The sequence below is a fragment of the Lathamus discolor genome, chromosome 12 (genome assembly GCF_037157495.1).
Source record: "Lathamus discolor isolate bLatDis1 chromosome 12, bLatDis1.hap1, whole genome shotgun sequence".
NCBI lineage: Eukaryota > Metazoa > Chordata > Aves > Psittaciformes > Psittacidae > Lathamus > Lathamus discolor.
In genome coordinates, this window is record NC_088895.1 from 5,286,879 (window position 1) to 5,308,288 (window position 21,410).

The window sequence follows — 21,410 nt, forward strand, 5'->3', positions numbered from 1 at the left end:
TTCCATTGACATTATCGCTCAAATTCAGTCACAGGGGTTGGTGAATTCTCTTTTTTACATGGCTCTTTCATCTAAAAGAGAATAAAGCAGGACATAATGGATGGTTAGTAACATATTGTTAAATGGCTACAAGACACAGGAAATTTCAACTAGGGAATAGGAAAAACCTGAAAAATACAAGTAAGTCTTGATCAGAAAAAAGGACTTATTTTTGCTGCACTGAATTGTCACAGTTTCTCAGCAATCAGAGCCAAGGAATCTCCAGAAAACTAAGCATATTCTACACTTAACTGAGAAGAGATGTCAGTCTTCTGCAGAATTCTGCTCAAGGGAATCTCTATGTTACTCATCATGACAAAAACTCAGGTGACTTTCTGTATTGCTATTTTTCAACTCAACTATGGAATCTGTTCTGAGAGGCTATTAATATTCATTCAACTCAGAATGAAAAAATCCCTGGTTTTAACTAAAATTGGTCAGAAGGTAAAATGATAAGCAATTTCAGATATATAAAACCCTCTTTGCTTCAAATTCAGTGGCCATTTGGGGTGGGGTGGGAGCTTGGACATGTGGCTTCCATTTTATGGAAACAGAAAATGGAAGATAAAGGGTAATTAAAAAACTTACCAGGTAGTGGGAAAGCTCTGATGCAGAATTCAGTTCTTTTGACCAATAGATCAATGGTGTTATTACGAAATAGGTGTGGGAAGTGAAGCCCAGATACAGAAGTCACCAAAAATGAGCCAGCTTCTAGTCCATCATATTCAATTACTATCATGAGTTCTGCTGCTATTATTCTGCAAACCACCAGCTGGAACAGTATGAATCACTGAGGATGGGGAAGAAAAGGTGTTAAAGAAAATGGTATTGCTAATACCCTGCCCCAGGGTAAGGCGAGTATCACCAAACAGAACTTCATTTTATGATCTCCCTTCCTGGAACTTAGGTAGGTAACACCAGTTGCTCTCTAGTTGTTCATCTATATGTCCTAGCCATCACCACTTCAGGGAGAGTCAATTGGTGAATTTTGATTTCCTTAGTACTGCTCTCAAATTAACACAGCACGGCTCGAAAACGATGGGTTGTTCCTGATTTTTCTGATTGACTTGTTGTCAAAACCTCACATTACATTGTCATTTTGTTTGTACACCCTATCTTACCCAAGCCTATTCTTCTTAGTCACTCAGTTTCCCCCAGATTTAATCTGGGCTGACCAGTGGAGATACTTCAACCTTTCTTTGGCCTTTTGCATTTTTCAGTGGTTAACTATGAAATTTTGCGTTTATGAGTACTAAGGAAGCTAAATGTATTTATTTTAAAGCACACATTTTCAATGGAAATTTTAGCTGTAGAAATATTTTAGGTCACTAGAGAAACTGTATACAGTGTAAGCCTAAGGTGAAATAGAGCTGATGATGCCCTTTGCTATCTTCACTGAAATCAGTAGTAGTGTTTTGTATTTATATTTAGGTGCCTTGTTGAACCAGGCAGGTATTTTAGATGAAATATCATCCTTCTCCTCTCTCCCTCTTCCCCAGCACACTCTGCACTTGAGAATAACATTTCCCTATTTTCATATTCTTTACAGCTACTTGTCTGCATAGTACTAGATAACATGACAGTTGCTACACTGCGCTTTGTCATTACTGAAATGTGATCATACACACAAACCAGGCATCAGAATGTTAATATAAGTATTTGAGTTTCACTGAAATGGCAAGAAGTTCATCTTATTAAGAAAGCAAGTGCAAGGAGTGCGTATAAGCACATACTATTTACTCTCTCTTACATTTTAATTGAATTATCAATTGTCTAAAAGTGAACTCATTCATTTATACATTAGCATTTCCAGAGCAGTCATCTGAATTATGTGCAGTTGTTAAAGGACCTTGTGTCTGCCCCTTAACAGCTGCCAATACACATGTCCAAGGAGCTCAGCATGGGGAGTGTTCTGCTCCTGCAGATGAAGGGCTGCAGGGCTTAGCCCAGGCTCAGCACCTGCCACCCCAGTAGAACAGGGACATCCTTGTGGCCGAGGTGGAGGCAGTGGAGGACATCAAGGAATTAAAACAACTCTGACCCTGCACTGCTTTCTCATTTTCCTTCTCACATGTAGAAAACCGGCTTTGGAACGAAGAACTCCTAAAGAAAAGTACAGGCCTGGCAGAACTTGCCATTGTAGGAGAATCTTTGCTCAGTTCATCTGAAGATTGACTTTAGAGACAATGAAAAGCATCAGGGTGCATGCAAGCGTGTCCCTGTACATTCACTCATCTTATTCAGCTTCTGAAGAAAGACCTATGTCTGTCTTCTCACAACTAAAGTGTGAACTGACAGCTCTGCCTAGATGCTAATGCCTACTTCTAACTGCACGAGCAGATTCAGAGGCTTCTTTACACTAGCAAAGCAAGGGGATCAATGGATCCAGGTTATCAACCAGAAACCCCTGCACTTTTGCAGCAGTAGTTTACAATGTGCAATCCCAAGCTGTTATGTTCAAGAAAGCCAAGCTGAAAATCATCTTGTACCAGTGCTCTTTACTGTGAGACAACACGTCAGACTCCTTGTTTTGCTCCCAGGAAAGCCCATTTACTTATTAAGTATAGGAAGCATTTCCAGCAGTGCTGTCTACTGGGAAAGTCACAGCAGCACTGTTATTTGTTGGAACTTGCACTGATTACTTGAGGGTGTAGTGCTGCAAATTGATGCAAGCTCAATAATTTCCACTATGAATTTCTAAACCTTTTTTTCTAACACACTTTGACTTAATGGAAATCTAATATACAGTCTAGACATTCCTAAGTGACAATTTCCACACTCAAAACTACTGCTTTTTGACATTCACATAGGATGGTGGTTTTAAATGGCGGTTCAATTAACAAGTTAAGGTATTCTTTGAGAATATATCTAATGCCATCTCGTAAGGGGAAAAGAAAATTATCACTGCAATCATGCTGAAGAAATTACATTTTATATATACCCATGCATTTAGAAGAGAAAATGTGACTCTTCATACATTTTAGTGTGTAACTTAAGGGAATTAAATCTCTGGTGTGACTTACATTACAAGGAATCAAAGAACACTTCTAAAGTATAAAGCTTTTTTTTGCTCATACCACATCCTTTTCTAATTATTACTGAACAGTATGTGTTCAGTGCTGTATTAGATAATAGTTCATGCAATGCGTATTTGCAAATAAAACTCAGTTGCTTATTATTTCTTGTCAACAACCCTATTTATCTGCCAAATACCTCAGAGAGTAAATACCTCAGAGAGTGTGAATAAGTAGGACAGGTTCTTAAGCTAACTGTAGTTATACAGAACAATTAAGCATTAACACAGGAAGCATTAAGTCTAAAATACCTTTGTCTGCTACATGGCCTTTCACTCCCAGTTAGAATAACACCACTCTAACTAAAATTACATGAATACCATTCCACTGTGGTTCTCATATGTTTATACCTTATGTGAAGTTTGTTTATATTCCATTTATACTGGAATTCACTCTTGTTTGCAGGGTCTCTGAAAAAGAAGACAAAACTAGCTGAAAAAAATTGAGAGGAAGATACCCATGTCTGCTCTGAGGGCAAAACCTACTTTTTACCACATATGTTGACTTGGTTTTAGATACGCAGGTTCCTTTAATAAGACAACATACTCAGAGAGACTGTAAAGTGTTCCTCCCACTGGGATTATATAATTTAATGCTTTTGTACCCAGCTATGTACATGATCATTTAATTGCGCAGATAAATCTTAAATGCAGACAAAAGTGTGATTTTACTTTTCCCCTTCGTAGAAATTACTTTGTTTTTGTGATTCTGCAGTCAGTTTGTAGCCTCAGCTCCATTTCCCCATCCCATTTCATGTGCATTTCTGTCAGATGACTACAGTAGTTGATCTTTTCTCCTGGGTACTTTAGACAACAGAGACTGTATATAAGGTTTTTTCCAAGCTTGAGAGCTATACATTTCTTCCATCATTTTCATATACATTTTTGTCCCTAAGTAGAATTTTACTTTAACAGAACTCTCTCAAAACACTTCACAGATCCCTGGGTTACATTTTTGTCACTATTCTTGGGCCCAGTAATGCTTGTACGAACTGCATGCCACTGTGATGGACTAGGATTGAATTAAGCAGGATTTACGCTGACAAAGCTGAAAGCATTATTTGGGTCCTTCTACACAAGATTAAGTGCCAAAAGATGCTCTTTCTCTCCCCCATTATAATTTGCTGCATATTGAGAAAATGGAAAATACCCAGGAGGCTTTTTATAGGGAAAAAAAATAAAGGAAAAACACCATTATGGTGGCAACAGATTTCATGTGAAAAGCAAGTATTTAGTGGAGCTGTGCTCCTGCTAAATTGTAGGATGGAAACAGTGAGGTTTTGGGTTCGGGGTTTTTTGCTATGGCCAGGAACATGGCCAGAATCTTGTAAACAGACTATGAGGATTCTCATTCCCTCTGCTTTGAACCAGACTATACATTATGAAAAGGACATATGGTACAGTAGCAGAAGGCCCTTAAAAGTAAGTGAGGTCAAAACTAGCAATGTAATTTAGTATTTTATAAGTTTAAAGACAGGTCCTGGTCATCCATCTTCAGGTTTGCGGTGGGGGCTGTTTTTAACCCTTCTTCCCCCCGGCTTTTTTATTTTCCCTTTTTCTTCTCTGTGCTAGGGCCCCCTCTAGTGCTACCAGAGCAGATAGTGTAGCTCTCAAACCGACAGGATGAACTTCGAACATACGGCTATATCGAGGTGTGATCACAGCCTTGAGATTGCACTCCAGCCAGACCCACCGCATGCCGCCTTCTTATTCACAGATGTCATTTTATTAGGGATAAACTCATCCACAGGATGGAAGAAATTTTTGAGATAATATACAGAAAAGCTCCTTGACATCCATAGTTACTGTGCTGTTTCATGCGAGCATTGCAAGGTTGCAATCTGAGCCTGCATCACAACCTCCGCAAGGATTGATCCGCATGCTCTTGGTAGAGGTGCCCTGTGGGTAGTGGGGAGGGAAATCAAACAAACATTCATGTTCCATATATAGTCTCTAAGGCCCCAACTCTTTTCTAAGGGTCAGCTGTGGCCAAAAGAAATCCACAGGCAGTAAGATACTCACATGACGTGAACAAAAAGCTCTTCAACCTCGGTGCAGATAAGACAGCTCTGAAGAGAATGGAACAGGGGCTCTGGAGTTGGCTAACAAGCACCTGCTTACGGGGCATCATCCTCATACAAGCATTAGACAAACAACAGCAGAACAAAAGATGACAATTCAAGGAGACGTGTCATTTAACAATCTGGTGAGATTTACCTGGAGTTGTTAAGTATTAATACAAAAGAGCCATTCAAGTGAAGGGAAGTTGTCCTCCAGAAGCCAACAAACCTCACATGCTGGTCTGTCACCCTTTGCAATGCTACCTGTTGCACTGTGCTCTGCAACAACAGCTCAGAGTCCCACAGGGAGTTCTCACAAAGGCGTAACTTGGGCTCGTACAGCCTGTGCTATATACAGTATCCCAAGGTTACTCCTAAAATCCTGACGCATGCTTCAAAGCTTAACATTAGTGGATTCCTAGTCATCAGCTAGAAGAAAGGGAAAGACAGCAATTAACACTCAACACCTACACTGAAGCTCCTGCCATCATCTTCACCTTCAAGAACAAAGCTTCTTCATCCCAGCTTTGCATGACTAAGTAAGAGATGACAAAATCTATGCCTGCTGCATTTTCTTCTGAGCATCTCAACTAATTTAGCCTGCCACCTTTTTTTCCTTAAAAAATATGACAAGCACCTGCAGGAAAAGAAATGGTCTCTGCTTGGTAGGGTTACTGTGCATATAAACTACGTACACCATGGATTCTTTCACCTTACTTGGAATATCAGTACCACTTGGAGTATCAGTACTGCCAAAACCAGAGTATTAAATTTAACAGTGGTGTGACCCCACCCTCGATGGTAAGGCTTAGTCTGTTCTCACCTGGCCCCTCTGTTTCCACTCTGTTCATTTTGTGTCCTAATCAGCTTTGGCTCCCATACCTTCCTCATCTTTTCCTGGTCACTTGCTCCCTGACCATATGGTATATTTTGGCTGGAAAAGGCATTGATGTCATTATTCATAAGGACACCTAATTCTAATTAAACAAACAAACAAAAACCTCTCAAAAAAATCCTAAACCAAACAAAAAAAAAAAAACCCAAAACCACCAAGAGACAACAGAGAGAAAAAACTCTAGCATGAAATAAAACTGAGGAAGATTACTTCGTTTCTTCCTTGATTCGATGTTTTGGTTGTGAAACGAAACGAACAGCATTTTGCAGACAGTGGGCAGAAGCTACTAATGACAGCTGAGCCCATCAAAATTTATTCTTAGTAAAACATTAGTGCTTGCCTCAGAGACATAAATTCTTGATGGTCTTAACTATTACATGAATTATATAAACCTTGTGCCAGGAAATGCAACTGCATTAAGCACAGCCTACTCCCAGTACTATATACCTTAGCAATGGTGATCAGTGTAAGATCTCTCACCATGTGTAAAAATGATGCCCAGCAATGGCACAGAAAGTCTATCAGCTATCTACAAATTATTCTCAACATCCAACTAAAAATATTTTCTTCTTCCATTTGCTTTGGAACAAAACCTTTTTTGCTATTTGCCTGCAAGTTCCAACAGTTTGGCTTTTCAGCAGCCAAAAAGGATTTGCTTTTTAGTTAATTACAGGAAGAAAAAAAAAAGGGGTGAAATGGGGGGAGAGTAAAAGCTTCCTTCTCACCCCACTTCGGCACAGACCTCAGACCTTACATTCCTCTCCCCATAGCTTCACAAGGAAAAACCCAACCAAACTGAACAAATACAAAAGCAATACACTTCAGCAGGTGCCATTTATTTGTCTGGCACGTGAGCAAGAAACCTGGGAACACTGAGATTTCAAATGCAATGGTTATCCTGTAAACCTTGAAGCAGATGTTACATTTCATTTGATATGCTGAACTTGGACCTTGCCTATACTTGGATTTCAAGTATTACAACTAGGACTAGACTGAAATCAAGGAAATTACTTCAAGTAAACACATAGCTAGCTGCACTTTTACATTAATGCTTTTTTTCCCCCCTGAAAACTCCACAAAATTAAACTGCCACGCTTCAAGAGATGACAAATTAATGAATACTTCTGTCTGTAAGGATTCGAAGTTCTTGCTCCAAGTATCTTTAGGGATGGTGCCTCAGACAAATATTGTATGTCGACACATCCAGCGATCTTGGCATCTTCACTCCAGAATATGTCTTCTTGAACTGAAGAACTACATAAACTGTAAAGAGAGATGCTTTCACAGAAGAATATATTATATGAAGAACAGCTGCTTCAGCCACTGTGGAAGATGGCCCACAGCTGAGCAACACACTATTTAGTCATTATCAGAAGGGCAGAATTTGAAGGAGGTGACCTGTGCAATTTGATCTCAGTAATTTCTTGAGCTTGAGAAAAAAATCCTTGAGCTACCCAAGAGCATAATGGGAATACAAGATCATAGATAAAAAAGGAAAAAAAGAAAAGAGTTTTGAATATAGGATAAAACAAGTTGCATAGTTTGAAGATTAAAATGAGTTTAGGACAGATCAGCAAAGTTTAGCTTTCTTGACTGACAGGAACAGTTTCACTTACTGTTTTTGCTCCTTAACCAGCAAAAAATTAAATTCTTCTCAAAAAGGCATTCTAGCAAGCTCTGGATAAAAAAACCCCAACAAAACCAGGCAAAACGCCTAATGCCAAGGAATCTTTAAAAAGGATAACAATCATTTTCAGTGACCAGATTCAATTAAGAAAATTAAATGCTTTGTCTTCATACATCAGACCAAAACAGAAGTACAGACCTGAGAATTTAAATGTGATGTTAAAGTTAGCCATACATTTAAGAATATACATTAGCCAAAAAGCCTTCGTAGTCTGTTCTACCCGGGTGAAAAAGCCCTGCTGAGAACTACATCCTCTGAGCTGTGCTCCATTTCTCAGTAAGAAGCCAATTTCTTTTTTCCTGTGCCATCTTCTAAAAAAATAAAGATTATTATCTACAGCTACCTTAGCCTATTAGCAATCAATGAACTAGACACTGCATTTATAATAACTTACCCCAAATTAAAGAGCAACACTGAAAACATATTCCTGTTGAAAACACCCACTTCCTTTTACCATTCAGTTACCTGCTCTTTTCCACATCAGCTGCATTCAGCTCACCTATCACAAGTTACAGACATACGGACATGCTGACTTGCTTATAAATTACATTTTGTTTTGAACAAACAACCCAGACTATGAGAATAAACTTGCAATACAAAGTGTGATCCATGGTCTATTTACCATTCTTACAGTGAATGAGAGTGATCACTGTTAACAGTAGATTAAATGCTAATTTGTAGAGCCAAATACTTTATGTGATCTCATTAACCACATGCTGTCTTTGCCCTTATATTGTTCATTAGAATTCAAAGATACTCACATAGGTGAAAAAGAACTCAGACCATGTCTTACTGGGGAAGTGAACCCACTGCAGGCAATCTTGGCAGCACCGGCTGACCCGGGTTCTGGATCACACAAGACCAAACCCATTTGCAGAGCTCTGGCAGTCTTCAGAAAAGGAAGAGGCTTCTACTCCCTGTGCCTCCTTCCTCCACTACTTTCTTACCCAAGAAACAAAAGGGAGAAATAGTACCTTTTCCAGCACCATGGTACCTTGCCCTCTCAGAGGAACAGAGACAACAGTACATTTCAACTTTATTAGAAAAAAACCAAAAGTTTATACAAAGCTCTGCATTTTACAGAAAACCACCTCCCCCAAACACAAAGAAATCCGACATTGCAAGCTGTATGCATTTTCTTTTTCCATATACATACATGTATGTACATACACATATATATATGTGTGTGGGCGCACGCCTGTGTATATATAGTGTGTGACATTTTTTTGCATGGTTTGCGGTCATTATTTTACAAAGTTAACATTCAGTAGAAAAAAAACCCCAAGGATCTTTGTTACCATTATTTTCTCATATAAATAACTGTGAGCAGTCCCTCTGCAGATAGATAAAAAACACCTTTTCGTGTCATTCTGTAAAAAACAGACACTACTGAAATGGTATTGAAAGCTTTCAAGTTTTTTCAATACCTCCATAAAAATATCATCTGGCCCCCAATTCAAAATGCTTGTCCAAGGCATCAGAAGAGAAAGGACTGTAAGACAATTCTGGAAAAATCAGTTCCTCAAGCCAACACTCAGGTACATTGTTGTGAAATGAGTACAAACAGGAGGCCAACCTCTCTGTCTGCCTGGAAAAGATGGTTCTTTGCCTATTGCCACAGTCAAATTCCAACAAAGCACCCAGCAGTGCCAAGGACCTGACAGACTCTCAGCTCACCTTTCTGGCCTCACAACAAAGCCACAGACTTTCTTGATACACTTAAAACATCCACCAGCTCAGCAAATTTTTCCTCCTCCATTCGCCTTAAAGAGAGCTGTTGGACTAATCATGGCATGGCTGGACAGACAACAGGTTGCTGAATTACTGGGAGAAAAACTTAACTAGTGGGCAAAATGCAAACAGACAATTAAATGGAAGAAAATGCTATAGAGAAGAGCTACTGGAGTGACTTCCAAGGCTCTGGTTTGAAGCAGCAGGAACAGCAGAGATGTGAACTGCAGCACAAAACATCCTTGTGTTGCTGAAGGTAGAGGTGAGAGTGTGGTCCAAATGAATTAACTGCCTGGTAAACAATTGTTCTTTCCATCAAGCACCATGATGAGGAGAATGGCGAAGATTTTGAAGGCAATACAAGTGGTAGTGGTGATAAAAAGGTAATGAAAGCGAAGAACACAATGATGCCAATTAAATGGAGAGTAATGCCAACGAAGATGTTTCAACTGCCAGAGATGCTGGCAACAAGAATGGTTATATGGTTGGTGTTGATGATGGCCAAAATTCATTCATATGTCCATGTAGTCATCATCTTCATCAGTATCACTTTCCAGTGAGGACTCCTGGCTTGAGGTCTCTAAGATTTCCAAAGCTGGCTGACAAAGGCTCTCCTTCTTTACATTCGCTGCAGACTGAGCAGACAAAATAGCAGACTGATCCCAAAAAGAGAGAGAGAGAATATATTGCTAAATGGTCAGGATAAACCCATGATCACAGGGATAAAAGCCCACTGGTTTGCTATCCCTTCACATTCAGTAGCTCTCTGACTTCTAATTAAAGATATGGCATCCTAATGTGAAACAGCGTAACATTTACCAGTAGGCTTCCCCACAGTCAATATTCTGGTAACTTCTACTAGCCTAAGAATTGCAATGGTTACACTAGCTCACTCACCCATTTTTGTAGTTCTTTCCAATTCCCTCAGAATAAGCATAAGGATTAGGACAGCTATGATTTCACCCATGGCCAGTATTTCACCAGTCCTTAAAAACTGGCTCCTGCTAACAGCTAGCATCATCTTCCACTACTAATACTATCTGTGGTTATGAACTGGGTCAGGAACTGTTGCTCCTTTCATACAAGTATTTTATTAAGGGCAGAATTATGATAAAAACAGTCTAAAAAATTACTGTTTCCCTTTTATTACCTTTAACTTTTGCTTGGTCTCTTCTGAAATGCTGCCCTTTGGAGAAAGGAGGGTGGGAGTGGGTGGAGTGACAGTGATCTCAGGTGGAAATTTGGTGACAGATGAAGGTATGAAAAGCTTTGGCATGTTGGGCAGAATGCGAGTTTTTACTCGGGTGCCATCTGTCTTGTTCTGCTGACTTCCCAAAGTCTGTGAACTGGAGCTGAGTTCAGGCTTGGAACCTGAGGCTAAACAGAAAATAGTAAAGAAAAACGTGTTAGGAAGCTATCTAGGATTTCACAAAGAAGAGGGAACGGTTCATTGCTAGACGTGGCTGGCTCAAAAGGCCTTTCTTGAAGCATTGCATTAATTAAGGCTCAGAAACAGAAGAACAAAGTGCCTCAAAATTCTATCATGACAACTGGAAACCAGACATAATTCTAAAAAATAATCTTCATGGACAGCAGAAACTCAATCTGATCAAGCATGACAAGTGGCAGTGTAGCACTGACCCAGCCACATGTAGAAGGCTACTGCAAACATCATTTTCCCACTTCTTGTTTCAGATATAATTATCTTATCTTTGCATTCTCTAACTGCCTCTCCATTCTCTAATGCAACAAATAAAGCTACTTAGCTTTACTTATGAGTCTTAATTTCTTCCACCATAGTGTTGCTTAATTATGGAGATAGCAACTCCACAACAATTTAATAAAAATATATGTTAACACCCAATAAAATTTCCTCATTACCCTCTTCAAATCCTGCCAAAATTCCTCCTTGAGGTGCCCATGCCACTGTCTCCCACACTAGTTAGCATCATTTCCGCATATTTCTCAAGCGTCTCAGTTTGTGATAGAAGCTTGCTCAGACAGGGCTCATAGAAGCTTGCTCAGACAGGGCTCATTTCATGAAGTGAGGAGGGATCCAGCCCTTCTCTAGCCACTATCACATTACACAACAATATATACACAACAATAACCAGCTTTCACATTAAAACTGAGAATTTGTTAAAAGAGATTTCTCCATTTCTTACTAGTAATGCTACTTCATATGAAGTTATGTGAATGAAAACGCCAGTCTATCTCAGACTGATAATAACAGGTATTCATAAACACAACAAAATAAAATGCCAGCTTCTTGATGCTATCCTGAAAACCCACCAGCAGTTGAACTGTCTACTAAGGGATGTAAAATTGAATTGTGCATTTTCAGGTGGGCACAAGAATGTAAGAACTGCCACAGCAGATGAGGTATGGCTTTCCATCAAGGTCAGTGACCCATTTCCGTGGGCAGCCAATCATTTCAGAGCACCAAATATGCTGCAGTAATCAGACACAGGATAATCTCCCTTTCAACAAATAAGGAAAAATGAGATACCCTAAACATAAATATCTAGATTATGCCTGCCTGAAATACCAAGTTTACACTTTCTCAATTAAAACACCAACTCCTGTTTCTCTTGGGAAGCACGCAGAGGAGGGGTAGAAAGCATTTACTGCAGAAATGTTGGGTTTATGTTTACTCAAACTGAGTAAACACAAGGGAGAAACAAAATAATTTCCTTCAGCTCAAAATTCAAACAGTGTCATCTGAAGTGTTGTCATCTTGCCCCACAGAAGACTCCAATTAAAAGAAAAATTCTACTTTAAAGGATGCACAAACTACAAAGCATGATGGCCTGGTACTGTGAGCTTTTTGATTTGGCTCTGATGCCATGGTATTTAGCGTGTGAGTCATGCATCAAAAAGAATAACCATTAAGGGACGACAAGCCACTTTCCCAGGAAGCTGGGACACTGTCAGAAATGCCTCTAAACTCCAATAGCTGACTGGAAGGTAGGCAAGGAAACTGAGGAATATGAATCGCAGCTACCCAATCAACCAATCCCTAGATCTGCATATAACCACGCATTTTCAGAATTCTTTGAAAAGCTCCTACCTTGGGTACAAACATGTCCCAAATTTGTGCTGGTCACTGATTCCACTTGCCAGCAGACAGGCTCTGGTGAGGGCGCAACAGTTGCCATTTTCATCTGCTGACAAAGCCGTGACTCCTGCTGCTGAAATCCAAGCCCCTCCAAAGGCACTTCAAGCTCTTCTTCCTCTTTAGTAATGAAACACAATTCACAGATATTAAGAGGCATCCTGATCTCTCTCCCAAGCCTTAATCCTTCTGCTGTCTAACCAACTGGTAGGATTTTTTTTAACCCTTGCTCTATTTCTGTAACATGACTGAGTGAAATTAAGTACTGGCAAGCTAAGATGACATTACCAACTTTGTCATACTCTGCCATCAATTGAAACTCTTAAAGCAAGTAAATGCTAGTAAATGTCATTTAAAATGCAGAAGAAAAAAATTCCTGTGTATGACGCTTTGTGATCTCTGAACATCTGCAACAAAACCACATGCAACTGACCATTCCCCTTTGGATATGTGAAGGTTGAAACACCTGGCACACATGCAGAGCAAAATCCATCACCCTTAATGATGAGCCACCTGTGCTCAATGGTCCCTCTGATCTGCAACCACACATACATGCTACACTGAAGTGCACCTTACTGGTAAGGAAGATCGATCACTGCACGTATCCGGCATCAGAGCCAAATCTGGTTTTTATGAAATCAATATCAAATTACACTTAATTCCCACTTCTCACTGGTAAGTCCACTGTATCTCTATAAATACATTAGTCTAAAATTCCCACCTTCTGCTATTCCAGAACCTGGGATGCTTGTAACTCAGAATCCATGTATGTGTGCGTAGAATCTCTTTATTACACACCAGCTGTATCTGCTTTTCAATTAATGCAGTGTTAAAACAGTTTTCTTACACACTGAGATGCATACTGTACAGAACAGGAGTAAATTCACTGAACTGCTGAGAGCTACTGGTGCCCTTTCTGGGAAGGGCAGACTGAATCAGCAGCAAACCACTCAAGGCTATGGACACACAAACAAGCTCTCACTCTGATAAAAATGAAGATATCCTTCAAAAACAAAGGCCTGTCCAGTCTAATTTGAATCACCTCGTGTTCTCACAGCCTAAGGTGTGCACAGGCAGCTATCATGGACCAGCAGATACAATGCATATTCACAGTCTAACTTGGTCTAAAATTCTTTATACGTTCATTACATCATCATTCTACATTTATTTAGGATTTTGACAGTGTGAGGTCTTACAAAGGAATATACATTTCAACTTTTCCTCATTGCTAAACTACTCCAACCCCCTCAAGGTGCTGAAAACGCTTCACCGTCTTCACCAGTGTAGATTAAGAACTTGGAATTTACCACAGTAAGATTCTCCTGAACAAGAGTTTCACTTGTAGAAAATGCTTAAGACAACATTGCAGCTTAACAGCTTGGTAAAGTCAGATCAATGCAGTTTGAAAGATGCAACATTTTTAAAAGGATTAGATTTTCTAGGGTTCCTGAATAATCTGTACAAGAAAAGGCTTACCAAAGCAGGCTGTAAATTCTTTCATCCACTAATTTTCATTGGTAAAGAAAAGAACCCATCATCTAAACTTGTAGCTGATAGCCAATATAAGCCTTAGGATAAATGAGTTTGCTTGTAGAGAATTCTCCAACAGCTCCCGAAAAGGAAAGGTCACACACTACAGCACAAATCACAGGCAGCTTCTGTTCTGTGATGTTCACTCACTATCAAGCACAAAATGGAAACATCTAATGCAGAAGAATGTAGTTCTTATTCTCAGCACTCTTTTGCACATTTCTCTGTGGATACTTCAAAATACAGCATTAGAAGTAGAAAAGTAATAGTTGCATCTATACATGCATTGTATTAATAGACCAAATGAGCTTAAAAATAACACAGGAGGAAGTACTTAACTACAGGAATCTCAACTAGGAAAATCATAATTCACTATTTCCTTGTTTACGAAGCAGAGGAAGGCTGAAGGCTCATTTTCTGTATCTGCCTGCCCTTTATACCAGATACACGTATGATTTAACCACATGCTGACAAAGTACAAGAGACCATACAAAGAAGGATCAGCCCTAGCGTGACCCAAAGCCAATATACACGTATCCATTACATTGCTAGCATCTGAAGCTATATTCTAAACCCAGAAGACACACACACTGAATTGCTAGAAGACACTTGATCGAAAGATAGGAAGAGACATTACATCAACATTTGAAGAAAAGCAAGCTAAAAATGATGACTTCAGAAGATCACCCTGCAAGACAGCTAAGAAGTCAACTCCTTTTTAACTTACTCCAATGCTCCAGAATCACAGTTTTAAGTATCTAGGGTAAGTACTAACAGAATCTTTCTTATCCACTTATTAATCAAGAATACAAAACAGTAATTAATTTAGCAGATACAATACTATGCAAATAATCTGCAAACCCTACAGCCTCAGCTATACTGCTGAGAACAGTTTTGTATGCACTCAACTACTGAATTACTTACTAGTTCACCATCCAGAGTAAGAGCTCTGACAATCTGTTTAATTGTAAGATGCATCATTGTTTAAGGTGATTTGCTGTGCTTTAACTAAATTACATCCCACTGACAAAAGCTGTTTTGGGCAGCCTATTTCTAGGACGATGCTACAAGACTAATACCAGGCTATGTTCTTTTAGGAGCAATCAGCACACGTACTTGTTTTTGTTAAGTTTTAAAGATTCAGTTTTATAGTATAGTAAAACTAGATTTAATTTGAATAAAATTATGTGTCAGCCCTTTTTCATGTAGAAGTGGCTCAAAATGAAAGGGCAGGAGTCTGGCACACCAAGTGTGTGTTTCTATCACTGCACTTCTGGAAACAACACTTGTTAATATTCTATTAGGCGGCGTCTTTCAGTATATGAGAAATCAAGAATCACTGTCTGTTAATCAATCCCTTCCTCTCAGAGGTGTTAAATGCACAGTGACTGGCTTCTATTCCCTGACTGGGACATACACTTTATTCTGTGCAATTTTTATGTGTGGCATTATTCCCAAGTTAAAGTTAATGAACAAAATATTTTTCTTTATTCTTGAAAATTACAAGAATTGGTTGTTTCTGGTGTGTATCATTTATACTATTTATACTTTAATACAGTGCATGGATATTTTATTGTATCTTTTTTCAGAAGGAAAGGGTCAAAGAGAGAATGGTAATCAAGAAGAAATACACGGTAGGATCTCCCATTATTTGTCTAAAACAGATTTCTGAAGAGACTATCTTGATATTTGTTTGTGGAAGGTGCTGTTACAGCCCTGAACATAATGTCCTAGTTTTTCTAATAAAAACTTTCCCCAGGGAGGTAAAGACTCCACTAACTCATGAGCCACAATATTCTGCACAAGTGCAAGAGCACAAGAATATAAGCACAGCACATTCTGAAGAAGTTCAGAAGCTCAGATTGAGGATCAGTTAACAAATCTTTTGATAATACCCAGTATTTGTACTGTCCTGGCAGGCTTTCAAATGTAAGCTTTACAAACCCAGTTTAAAATAAAATCGGTTTCTGAAGGTATAATACGCAACAGTCACTTGTCTCCAGGCTGAAGATGGAACAGGTACTGTACTCTGGAGACCCATTTAGCACTCTCACCTTACAACGCACCACACAGAAATCAAGCACAGAGAAAAAAACCCCACAGATTTGCAATGCATATTATTATTTATATTGAAAAGTCTGTCTCCAATTGAGCTGAATGATAAGTATGGGGTATTTTTAGCCTTCCCATTCCCAACAACTGTCTAAATACATATAAAATCGTACACACATAGAAAGAGGGACATCATACCTTTCAACATCTCCCTGCTTTAGTGAGGAAGAAACAAGCTGAAAACAATTCAATGCAACAACCTACTCCAGCTTTCCTCTCCAACCTCTTTCCACTTGTTGCCAGGGTAACCAGTGTTTGCAGATGCCTATAGCGGGCGCCTGGGTTCATGACTTCATCACAGTTAATATTCTCTCTCTCGGTCTCTCTTTATACAGAGAATACACTATAAACATAAATCCACACGTTCTGAAGGTACAGATTATGCAACCCCTGCAACCATTTTTATACCGAGACAATGTACATTGCTATTCTGACGCGTATAAAGTGAAAAATAACACCGTTGAAAATATTCACGTGGCAATTTGCACATGTGGAGAAAGTTTAAAAGCAGTAGTTCTGTAACCAGTAAACATTTGTTCTGCTCCCTCTGCACTGCACTGCATGCTTAAGCATTTGATTTCCTCATGTTGCCAGGTATAAGAGACATTAAAATGTTTTGTAATGCTGTAATGTTAGGTGGAATTTCAAAGAAATCCTTTAGTCATGCACTAAACCAATTAGATGACAACTGAAAGACAAGCCCAGAAAATGTGACTAGCACCTGGAGAAAAACGTTTTCCAGTTTCTGACAAAAGCAGTTTGAAATATTATAGCACTGATATGTTAAAGGATACAAAAAAAAACCTCACCCTGCATGCACAAAACACCATTTCATTATAGGAAAAAGGAAGGAGCTGAGCTTTGAACTCCAGAACAGAATACTAACATAATTTCAAAAGCAAATGCTTGGAGAAATGAACAAGCAACAGTTTTAAGTGCTTAAAAAAAGCACTTGCACCACTTGCCTTCATCCCTCTACCAAATACCTTCCCCGGCAGTTCTGTGTCAAGACAAAAAGCCTGAAAATACATTACTATGATTTAGCAAATCTGTACTACCTTGTTTTCCAGCAACTCCAAAAGAGTGAGGATTGAATTCTGTGTGCCTACAGACATTAGGAAATACTCATTTAACTGGTCCCAGTAACAACTGGTTTGTGTTTTTATGGCCATCCAAAGCACATGTAATTGTTCACAGAACTGTTACTCATTTACGTTCAAGGTAGATCTTATTTTTTTCATAGTGATGGAAAGTGATCTGATCTTTGCTCCCTGACACAGTAATCTTACCACATTTCCAAATAGTGCTAATGTGAAAACAATTAATCTTCTGTACTCCATCTGCCTCACCCTCCAGAGAGCTGGGAATTAATACAACTTTTTTCCCCCACACAGCAGCTGCAAAGGCCATGGAAAGCTTGAATTTGAAGGAACTCAGAGTTTCCTCATACACTGTGCTACTATGTCAACGGAAAGGCTGCACTGGAACATAGGTTGGTTCAGCTGAACACAGTTTGTTTAAGGATGCTGACCCAAGAAATAAGGGTGCATCGGCCCTCAAGCTGTATCTGCCATGAGCTACTGCACCACAGCAGGCAGTGAGACAGCTTAGGTCATCACAGATGTGGTAGGTATAGGTGCTAGCCCTTCCTTACATGTTTACTTTCTCTAAATTCATTCCAAATATCCTGTCAGGACTTTTTTTTTTTTCCTCTAAAAACCCACTACCAAGTCATAGCTGTAGAAATAAGTATTTGACTTGAAATGCCAAATTCAGGAAATTACATTCAAAGCTGACACACAGAGCCATGTGTTAAAAATTAAGTGCCAGAGTAATTTTGGAGGTGAAAAGCTGCAGAACACAAGTTCTATTGCCCCTGAAATGAAAGAAATTCAAGCAGCCTGGTGAACAGAAGTTCGCACCATAATAGCATGGCACATTGCTATATTTATCACTGGGGTCCTGAACAGAGAGCCTACTGTACAACTATGTGAGACATACCCCAAAATGCTTCCTAATGCCGAGGTCAGCTGTCACAGAACAACATGAATGCGACTAAAGCAGGTGGCTGCTCTGAAAGTGCTTCCTGGAAATAGTCCCTGGCCCATACTAATTCCTAATTAGTATGGGCCATACCAGATCCCTGTTAACAGCCATGCTGGGGCCAGCCTAACAGCAGAGAGTGAAGTACCTATGTCCAAAAAGACTTCCTGCACTACCAAGCTTCCTAGAGGTGCAGAAAGTGGGTGTGCCTGTTGGTAAACAAACAAAAAAGAGCTCTGAAATCAATACTAACTCTTCTTAAAACAAAGCAGAACATCAATAAAAAAAAAAAGTATGGGCCTAGGTCAAAAAGACAACAGTTTGATATTCAACTACATGAACGTTCAAATGGCACTATAAAATTACAGGTACCTGATAGTTGTGTTTTAATATCTGACTGAGCAAGCACACATTATTTGAAGAGCATCACCTAGTAGCACCCTTGGATAGTACCAGTCACTCATTTGCAGTCTACTATTTCTGAATGCTGTGTACTCATTACCTAATGGAAGCTGTAAGACTTCTTCTCTGTCAGGATTCTATCCTCCTTTGACCTGATAGCCAGCTAAGCACAATGCAGTTAGCAAAAGCAGCTGTCAGAAACATCTCTTAAAACAATACAATGACACCTCACAATTTGCTAAGAACTTTGTAGGTAACATAATACCTGTGCAGTAGGCTTACAACTACATCTCTCTTCAGCCTTCATTTGTGAAGGAATATATGTAAATTTTATGCTGCTGGCAGTGATTTAAAACTAGTGAAATGGAAACATACTGTAATAGTACAGCATCATTACCATGTTCTTTTACAAAAGGTCTCCATAACCCGTACTCCTTTAGTGTAAGATATGCACAGGCCAGTGATTGTCTGAGATCTTCTGGGGGATCTAAGGGTGCATGTGGCTAGAGAGCCTCTTGGACCACAAACCTGCCCAGGCTGCAGTAAACACCAACACCTCACAGGCTACAGCTGGGAAGCTGCCACGGCTGTCCTATTTGCTCTTACTGATCTAACATTGGTACATAAAAAACAATCTCAGTTTTAATTTAAAAGGATCTTCTGCACAGCACTGGATTGAACAAATACTTAAGGAATCTGAAAGGTAAAGCTCAGAAATCGACATTAAGTTTACTAAAACCCTCTTCTGGCATTAATTTGTTGTGACAGCAAAGCAAATGAGCATACTTCATCCAAAGGGAAGAGGAAAAGACAGGACTGACTGGTACTGAGCACTATGCAAAAAAGAATTAAGAAGTCATTCACAAACAGGAAACCGCTGCTGACTTTCAGCAGTGAAGTTGTTTTCAGAGGGTACCCATTGTGAAAAATGAAAAGCTTCATGAAAAGCAAGCATCAGACAAAGGGAAGTGAGAATACCAATGCCAAGGAGGCTGAAGCAGCACGAGATCAGAGACACAGAGACAGCAAATGCAGAGCTAGCTAAAGGCAGCCCAGTTGATTTCTATTAGTGACTCTGCAGTTATTAATAGGTGGATAGGAGTTTCTACCCTACCCAAAGGCATGGGGTTACAAGTATTTCAATAAGAGTTTTTAAAGCCTTGCAGGAATTCAACCTTGGGAACTGAGGAAAACAGCTGCCAAAACCCAGCATAAGTCAACAGGGGAAATGAAGGAGAAAGTGATGAAAGTTGCATCCAAGTAACAAGAGAAAAAAGAGTAGAACATGTGCACTGAAGAGACAATCCTCATGCTAGGTGACTGCTACATGATGAGGACTCATATGAGGCCACAGGTGCTTGGCCAGTCTAATCTTTTCTGTGTTTCAGGGGTTTTTGAGCCATCAGTTGAGAACAACTCTCTAAAGCATGGCTTTGTATTCAGCAGAAAAAATATGGTAAAACACTGATTGCAATTAAGAGGGCTGAATGTTACCACTTCCAGTCATTTTAAAAGTATCCAAAAGCTTGAACCGAAATCCACAGTTAAAGTAATGCATTACCAACAGGGCCAAGTATTTTGGACGTTTCGTGTAAGCAGGAAGTTTTCAGTCCCTCTGAATTACAGGCTCTAAAAATCCATGTTTGTCTTTAGAAATTTATGACAATCAAACACAGAAGACACAGAGATCAGTATTTGGCTAACCTCAACTAATGATGACAACCTACAATCTCCATTATTTCACTTGGAAACAGGGATTGTGGATGTCCACTCATGTCTGGATATCTAGAACTGTGAGGAATCACACTGAACCCCTGTGCCACGTACTTATAATATGAAGATAGACACTGTCAGTGCAAAATTATAGAGCTGGCATTCTTTGTAGTACTTCCCTGTCCCTTGTGTGAATTGCCTCAGTCTTCTGCCAATATCAACTTCATGTGATGAACCAGTTGTTAAAATAAACTAAGCTGCAGACTTCTGTGAAAAGATGCTCTGTACACCTAGAAGTACTCTTACAACTCTGATGCCAGTTAAAAGCCTACCAGATTACAATGCTGTAACTGAATTCTTAGGACTTCCTGCTTCAAAACCCTCTTTATTTTGAACATCTGCCTTTTAGGGAGTCTGCTGCTGCCTACATAAACAATTTAACTTCATTGCTCACCACAACAGTTGTACTTACTTTTCCACGCAATTGTCCTCACTTGCATTCATTTATTGTGCTTCTGAAAGTCTAGAAATTGTGCAAGTTGCAATACATTTACACCACTACTTGCCCTGTTGCACCTAGCTAACAAACATTTGAAATCAAAGCAGGGTATTGACATGACTTATTGGAGTGCGACTATCCTGCACAATACAGGATAATTGTCTTCCTTTGCTCTGAATTTGGACAGCTCTATCATGACCTTGGCTTTATATTGAAATGCTTAGCCTTAATGGACAAAAACTGAATGTAGGGGAGGAAGAAGTGTTACTTTTCTACTCTGATTTTATATTCCAATTTGGTAAATAGCTGGCTTTAAGCAAAACACATCACTTTAATTCCAAGTATAAAAACTTCTCTTGATATCGAAACTCAGATGTGAATGTTTTCCTGTTCATTTCTTATAGAATCATTATTAGAGTAAGGAGAGCAAAGAAGAAGATGATGTCAAGATTTGTCAGCAATCTACAACAGTAAATGCTGGAGGAGTGTGACAGGCTGGAGAGGGTTTATC

At 39.3% G+C, this 21,410-nt stretch overlaps 1 protein-coding gene across 3 annotated transcripts in view; it reads right to left on the reverse strand.

The window, feature by feature from the left end:
• Positions 1 to 8,778: 8,778 nt before the first annotated feature.
• The window catches only part of CABIN1 (calcineurin binding protein 1), a 109,530-nt gene continuing 96,898 nt past the window's right edge, over positions 8,779 to 21,410 (reverse strand). For 2 of the 3 annotated variants that reach the window (XM_065693034.1, XM_065693033.1), the window contains exons 35-37: positions 12,556 to 12,720; positions 10,636 to 10,862; positions 8,779 to 10,141 (exon numbers count right to left, since the gene is read on the reverse strand). In XM_065693034.1, coding sequence (XP_065549106.1) covers positions 9,998 to 10,141; positions 10,636 to 10,862; positions 12,556 to 12,720 — 536 coding nt within the window. In that variant the 3' untranslated portion in view covers positions 8,779 to 9,997. The remainder of the gene's footprint in view (positions 10,142 to 10,635; positions 10,863 to 12,555; positions 12,721 to 21,410) is intronic. The other variant, XM_065693035.1, reaches the window with a different exon arrangement.